This window comes from Phoenix dactylifera, chromosome 16, assembly GCF_051530095.1.
Source record: "Phoenix dactylifera cultivar Ajwa chromosome 16, Ajwa_hap1_PhDact_Kaust_v1.1, whole genome shotgun sequence".
NCBI classification, from domain to species: Eukaryota; Viridiplantae; Streptophyta; class Magnoliopsida; order Arecales; family Arecaceae; genus Phoenix; species Phoenix dactylifera.
The window spans coordinates 8,719,831-8,727,714 of NC_143205.1; the positions used below are offsets into that span (position 1 = coordinate 8,719,831).

At 39.3% G+C, this 7,884-nt stretch overlaps 1 protein-coding gene across 1 annotated transcript; it reads left to right on the top strand.

The window, feature by feature from the left end:
* Positions 1–2,239: 2,239 nt before the first annotated feature.
* Positions 2,240–5,637, top strand: LOC103707796 (sphinganine C4-monooxygenase 2-like). Its single transcript, XM_008792454.6, has 2 exons — positions 2,240–2,563; positions 2,692–5,637. The coding sequence occupies exons 1-2, from the start codon at positions 2,342–2,344 to the stop codon at positions 3,232–3,234; spliced, it is 765 nt and encodes a 254-aa protein (XP_008790676.4). The 5' UTR covers positions 2,240–2,341; the 3' UTR covers positions 3,235–5,637.
* The last annotated feature ends 2,247 nt before the right edge of the window (positions 5,638–7,884 follow it).

A 7,884-nucleotide genomic window follows, 5' to 3' on the forward strand; every position in this document is an offset into this window, starting at 1 on the left:
ATACACTTTGGTTTTCCGGGTTCACCAAAAACCTTTGTTGGTTTTGCGGGCTCACCAACTAACCTTTACACTTTGGTTTTCCGGGTTCACCAAAAACCTTTGTTGGTTTTGCGGGCTTACCAACGAACCTTTACAAAGTGTTTAATAAACAAAAGGAAAGATTCAAACTCCTAAATGAGCATATGAAACAATATAAGCTACAAGGAAGAGTTAGAAAGTATTTATCGCTTTGAAGTCGCTTTGCTCTTCTTTGTCAAGGATGCTTCACTCTTTAAGGGGGATGGAGCTCTTGATGCCTCTTTGAATCTGCTCAATCCCTTTCTTTGATTCTTGAATGAAGCTCTTGATGAAGAAGATTATGGCACTTTTGTATTCTTGGGTACTCTTTGATATTCCACTCAAAAGTTGTTCTCTCTGATGAATAGTGCCCCTTTAAATAGCTTCCCACCTTCTTAGGACAAGTCCTAATGGTTAGATTTGAAAAACTAGCCGTTACTCACCTTGGGAAGGACAAAAAGTACAGTTGCAGAACTAGCCGTTACTGTTCAGCCTGTGTTTGGGTCGGCTCAACCTGTCCTTGGGTCGACCCAACTTTGCCTTGGGTCGACTCAAACATTCCTTGGGTCGACCCTCTCAGAAACCACAGAAACTTCAATTTCAGCCTTCCTTCCCATGGGTCGACCCAACCATTCTTTGGGTCGACTCAAAGTCCACTTGGGTCGACTCAACTTCTTCTTGGGTCGACCCTCTCAGTAATTCCAGAGAACCATTTTCTGTCTGTCTTTCTGTCTTGCCTTTGGGTCGACCCTCTCAGGGTTTGGGTCGACTCAAGCTTGGGTCGACTCAACCACTGTTTGGGTCGACCCTCTCAGTAAATCCAGAGAGCATTCTTCAGTTGTGTTTTTGAGGTTCTTCAAGGTTGGGTCGACTCATGCTTACCTTGGGTCGACCCAACTCACTGTTCATTTGTGCCATTTGTGCATGAGTGTGCCAAATGATTTCTTGATGTGCCGGGGTCGACCCAATCAACCTTTGGGTCGACTCAATCCACACTTTGCTGCATTCTCAAGGTTAGATTCATTCAAATGAATAAGGTCATGTATCTATTTTCAATTAACCAAATATACTGAGAGTAATGAACTTATAAATGAAGTATCAATTTAACTTATAGCATACTCTAGATAATTGCTTGTTAATCATCAAAATAACACTATCATCCTCATCTCTTTATATTTATTAATGTATAATGATAATAATTATAATATTTTATATCTTTATTTTTTATTATACTATAAATATAATATTTTATTATATTATACCATAATACATTGATATGTTATATTATATAATATCAAATTATGTTATATTATTATGCTATAATATAGAATATTGTATTATTATATTATAATAATATTATATTACATTATAGTAATATTATACTATATTATATATTTATGTACTAATACATATTATATTTTATTATGCTATGTTGTATAATACTATACAATATTTTTTATGATTATTTTGTCATATCAAAAGTAATTTCTTAATTTATTTATCAAACACAAATTAAAGTTTTAGAGTACTTTAAAAATGTAACTACTGAACAGCAAATAGCTTTTTATAAAAACTCTGCTTCGAAAAGCTCTACTACCTAACAGTTGTGCCAAATGAGACTTAAATATAATTTCATTATTGTACTTTACAATATGTACAAAGAAAATGCCGGTAATTGACCATGTTCCAAGCGCATGCATGTGCCATGCTTGCTCATTATTCAAAACGAAAGAGGTAAGTATATGATTACAGAAATCGCCTTGAACGTTTACAGCAATCACCTTGGCCACATGCCATAAAAACTCAACTTTCGTTTCTCTCGCCAAAAAAAAAAAAAAAATAGAAAAAAAAAAAGGAAGGGAAAACTCAACTGCTTACGGTCCAAATGCATAACTGATTTCGATGTCTTTGACAAGGGGTCGCTCCGTGGACCCGCGTTTACCATAAAGGGATGGAGACAGGTTCTTAAATTTTCGGTCCCTCCCCCACCCATCACCATACTTGGCCTGCATGGATGGAAAATTAATATTGTTGGTGGACCGGGTATTAAAGGGTTGGTTAACGGAACTTTTCATTAGGCCGTCCCCGATGGGGATTTATTTCGTTTTTTACAATGAGTCAAAGAGGGAGCGGGGATCGTTTCGCCATATAAACCCATTAGCTTAGCAAAACCTATGCACAAAGCAAACTCTCCTCTCTCTCCTTCTCATCTCCCTAGGTTCATTTCCATCAACCCTCCCTCTCTCTCACTCACTCACTCACCCACCGTCTCCCCTTTGTTGCAATGGAGCATGTTCCTTCTGATGAACTTTTGGGCATTGTGGTTCCCATCGGGGTCTATTGGACTTATTCAGGTATCCATATGATGCTTGGCTCCCTCGAAAAGTACCGGCTGCATTCCAGGAAAGATGAAGACATCAAGAATCTGGTATCTAAGCGTGAGGTAGTCAATGGGGTTCTTGCTCAGCAACTGGTTCAAGCTACTGTTGCATTCCTTCTTTTCAAGGTATTTTTCTTACTGGCCTTATATCAATTGCGAGGATTTGTGTTTAGTTGATTATACGCTTAAGGAATCTAAATAAGATCTTTATGATAACTTTGTTACGCTAACTAATATAACCTTCTTCTATCTAGGTTAGTAAAAATAGTAGTGAAATTGCTTCCACTGTTCAAACTCCATTCATTGTGCTAGCGAGGCAGTTCTTCATCGGCATGTTCGTCATCGACACATGGCAATACTTTTGGCACAGGTACATGCACAGCAACAAGTTTTTGTACCGTCACATCCATTCATGGCACCACCGGCTCGTTGTCCCCTATGCCTTTGGAAGCCAGTATAACCATCCACTCGAGGGCCTTATCTTGGACACTCTCGGAGGAGCCCTGGCATTCGTGATATCAGGAATGACTCCTTGGACGTCCATCTTCTTTTTCTCCTTCGCCGCTATCAAAGGCATAGACGACCATTGCGGTCTATGGCTTCCTGGAAACATATTCCATATATTCTTTTGGAACAACACTGCATACCACGACCTCCACCACCAACTTTATGGCAACAAGTACAACTTCTCGCAGCCATTTTTCGTTACATGGGACATAATTCTCGGAACCTATATGCCTTACACGCTCGAGAACAGGGCGACCGGAGGTCTAGAAGCACGGCCAGTTAAACCATAGCACGGATCATTAATTGAGAGTCTGCTCGTATGATATGATTTGGTTTTTGTGCATTATAATACTGTAAGCTGGACGGAAGAATGTTCCCAATTTAATGTTCATTTCGAGAACTGATAACAAAAAAATATCCTCGTTTGCCTTTGATTGGAGTGGAATTTGTCGAAGTGCATGGGAATCAATTTGAAGTCCCCCGAGTTTCTTCGTACTGCAGTGAAAATTGGGACATGACAAATTAAACCAAATTATTTGAAACGTGGAACGTTGAGGAATCATTAGCTGCAATATTCTCTCCTCTTTATTCAGTAGGCTTGGGGTAAGAAAGCAAATGTCTTCTTTGCAATATAAATTCGTTAATCATGGCACCAAAACTGATGTTCAGAATAGTACTTGGTAGGGATTTCGTTTATATTTTTCTGAGATTTTAAGCTGCTGGAGCAGGAATTTCGAGTTGGAATTTGTGGAGTGTGGCTTGAATTTCTTGATCTACACCTGCTCCAACTTTCAGTTGGACAAATTTAGAGGCAAAAAAACTTTAAGGTGTGTGGTGGAAGCGGAGGGTTTAGGCCGACACACTTTTAGGGGTGTAGGGGTGGACCCACATAGTACGGCCCCATTCGAATTTGATACACATCTACTTTGGTTTCATTTAGAAAAGTATGAGAGATAAGGTGTATTATAAGATTAGAATTCTGTTGGAAGATGGTTCTATCCTTGTGCTCCTATCTTTTGATAATAATGGAATTTCTACTCCATTTTGGTCTGTAGATATAAGCTTGTATTTTGGTCTGTAGATATAAGCTTGTGGCCGAACCATGCAAATCCGTATGTGCTGTTTTTTTCTTTCTCTTTATCTTTTCGAATCTTTTTGTTCATCATCATTTTGAGTCCTAAATGCCTTGTTTTATCGAGATCCATCTAACAGAATTTTCAATTTACCTAAAAGAAATCAGATTGAATTAGTTCTCAATAATGTAGCGCCCATAACTGGAAATCTTCAAAATATTTTCTATAGATAACGTTTTATGGTGTGCAGTCTTGCTGCATTTTCTTTAAGGCTTTAATTCGCCCCAGTAATTGGCGGGTCTTGGCGAACAAGTTCTGCAGCCAAGGGTAATTGAATATGCTCTTGATTACTCAAGTTATACAACTACATTAATTGTTTGTTAAGACAACTACACTATTGAAGGCCAAGAACTGGCAGAGGTTGCTGCATTGATAGGTGAACAAATGTTGAGATAATTACTAGTAGGCTTCAAATATGCTTTTATGCTTAGAATATAGTTTAGGTTGAATATAGGCAAGATAAATATTTCTAGTATAGATTTTATAATATATTTTTATATGGTGCATGCTTTCTGACTTTCAAAATAAGTTTAATGATAAAACATAAAATGCCAAATACGGGTTTCTATTTTAGGGACCATGTGATACCTATATGGGGTTTGTTGTTGTTGGCCATATGATGGGTAAAAGCTTTATGGGCCTAATGAATGATGACTTTAAATGGTTTTCAAGGTTGTTAGTTGGGATGATTGGACGCAGCTAATAAGTTATACAAGAGTTTAAGATTTGAATAAACTTTGGATACTTAACATTAGATATACAGATTTTGATAAATAGTTACAATTCTACTCTAATTTACTACAAGAAAAAGAAGCTTTGGCGACGCTTTTTAAGGTCTTTACCGACGCTTATAAGTGTCGAAAATTTCCTTCCTCAAAGCGTCGGCTATATACGAGTGGAAAAAAATATGCTGACGCTTTTCAAAAGCGTCGCTAAAGGATAGTTTTTAGCGACGCTTTTAAGCGTTGCTTAAAGCCCCCGATTACAAACCTCAACCAGTTAGCGGCACTATAAAGTATCAGCTGTTAACTGCGATTTTTTAGTTAGCGACACTTTAAAGCATCGTTATAATTATTTTTTTCAAAAAAATTTATTTAAAAAGATTTTTTTCTTTTAGCAAGTTTTAGAGGTCAGAGGTGAAGGGGGATCTCTGCCTGGAGAAAGTGTCGAACCCAATTCCTACAGTGATGGATATAAGCGCAATTGAAATTCCTATCGCAGAAAAAATGAGTTCATGCCAATTCACATGGCGGTGATCAAAGGGAAGATCTGCATTGTGCTAAGGAGATATGCTAAGGAGAGATCGTTATTCACTTGGAGAAGTTGGGTTGTGAGGATAAGCCTCGCCAATCTACACCTCGCCGTTCCCAGAAAACATTGGAAACCCTAAAAAAATGAGAGAGGCGGCCAAGAAAGGGTAGTAAATAGAGGGTCTCGAACTCTTACGTTCTTAGCAGCGGTGCTAAAAGCCTCTCTATGGGTGATGTCCAGATTTCTAGCCTTGATGCGTTGGATTTCGTCCCTAAGATAATCAGAAAAAGAAAAGAAAAGAAAAGAAAACTTCTTAGCATCAATAACTAAGAGAGATGGAGGAGGAATAAAGAAGATCTACTTCTTTCTTCCTCTGTTTGGTGTTAGAAAATCAAACTTGGGACTTCTACTTACTTGATAAATCTGCTGTATGACAATAGAACTCTCTGCCTCTTCTCTGGAGCTGCACCGATAGCACAAAAACAACCAAAAACACTAGTTAATCTTTTGCTTAACAAAAAAAAGACTAGCTAGAAGAGGGATAGAAGGGAGCTAGTTACTAATCAACATATTCAGAACTAGTTTTTGAGTGGAAAGCCACGAAGAGAAGCCAGGAAAAGAGGAGGAGAGCTGAAGATGAGGCCGCCTTCCATTAGGCCAGCCCACCAGCTGCTGCCTGGTGTGATAGAGAGAGAGGAAGAGTAGTAGAGGTAGAGGAGGTCGGAAATGGAGAGGGAAGAGGGGGATTTGAGGAAGAGGAGGACTTGGTCGGAGAAGAAGATGGCTTCTTGAATTTGGAGATCGAGAAAGAGCGACGGCTGGAGGAGTTAGGGATCATTTTTGAAAGCGAGCGACGGAGAGAGAGAGGAGGGGGGTGCGGCGGCTGGAGGAGTTAGGGATAGCTTTTGAAAGCGAGCGACGGAGAGAGAAGGGGAGGGGGTTAGAGATTTGTAAGGAAAAATGGACCTCCGATGATGCTTTGTAAAGCGTCGTTCGGGGGGAGGGGGTGCGGGAGATGGAGTTTTTTTGGAGAAAATTTGGCCTCCAACAACGCTTTTGAAAGCGTCGTCATTTCAAAAATGGCCTTTGACGACGCTTTCCAAAGCGTCGGTTTTTTTTTGTTTTTCGACGACACTTTTTAGCATCGTCTTAGGCCAGCCAGTACGACCAAGCGTCGTCTATTGCCAATGTTTTTTCAAACCATCGGCAAATTTTGGTGCTAGACCAAAAATTACTGATGCTTGTGAAAAGCGTCGGTAAAACTGACTTTTCTTGTAGTGATTCTTATTTTTGATTTTTCCAACAATATGTTGAAATATTCTTAATTGACCAACTCAAACAACTTTATATTATTCTATGTGTTGCCACCAAAATCTAGCTTAATAGGATTGGACAAGCTGGCTAAAGCTGGCTAAAGGATTGGATGTGTTGTACTACTTGGATGTCCGACCTAAAAACAAGGGAGGCAATTAGAGGTTGCCGGAACATATTATATGGGGGATCCTCAAATGCCTAAGTCGGGCTAGGTTCTACGGTATAGTAGTGATTTGAGAAAGCAATGATTGGAGTAAGCATGAAGCATACCTAGAGGTCCTCTGGGTTTGATATATAGAGAGATAATGCATAGGATGGTTACCCAAAATGATGAGGCTCATCATAATTGTCGGATGTGTAATAACTTTTCAATATTGTGAGATGAGTTATAACCATCTTGCAACGTGCCTCATTAGTGTGCGAGGCTGTAACATCCCATTAATGGACTTTAATTGCCTCAAATATGCTTTAAATTGGAGACACATGGCTCACTTCTGCTGATTAGTCAGTGTGGATAGATACTTAGGTCAGTAGCCCGGTTGACTACTTTAGTTGGTAGCCTGATCGAACTTTGTTCAGTAGCTTGGTCGACAAATCTAGGCTACATCACTTGCCCCCACACTTTTGAGTCCGAGCCACTTTTTTTAGTTCGGAGGAAGTAGTCCAATTGTCCCAGTCAAAATGTCAATGAGGTGCACTCACTTGACTTGGGTTAGGCCAAGAAGTTTTTGGAAAGCAACATTAAATATTATCTAGTCTTCCTGAGATGACACTCGATTTGGCAGGATTTTTAGCACACCGATTAGACTTCTTAAGGTAGTTTAAAAGGGGGATCCAAGTAATCATCTAAGAGCAAATGTCGAACAACCATGTGGTGGTGGATCAGGTCAAATAATCATTTGGTCATGTTAATCAGAGCTCTTCAGCTTTTTATATAAGGGGTTTGGTGTTCTTCTCTTTTCTCATTTATAGAGTCTAGGACTTTTTCCTTTTGTTGGCTCCATCTCTCACTTCTCCAGTGAGTCTTGCTAAATGGTCTTCTTGTTTTTGGCTTCCGACAAGCCTCATCTCCGAATTTGTTGCAACTTGGCTGCTCGAAGTTTCCTTCTAGTTTCCTCATCTTTTGTTCCTTTTAGATTAGGTACTCTACCTTTCTTCCCATGTTCTTCCTTTTCTTGTCACCTTCTTCCTGTTCTTGCTGTTTTTCCCTTTCAACTCACTATGAGTGATTTGTTAAGGAGT

Excerpts from the sequence above, each read along its gene's own strand:
- LOC103707796 (XM_008792454.6), top strand. The coding sequence starts at position 2,342 with ATGGAGCATGTTCCTTCTGATGAACTTTTGGGCATTGTGGTTCCCATC. Across the intron at positions 2,564-2,691 it reads TTGCATTCCTTCTTTTCAAG|GTTAGTAAAAATAGTAGTGA; the intron begins GTATTTTTCTTA and ends TCTTCTATCTAG.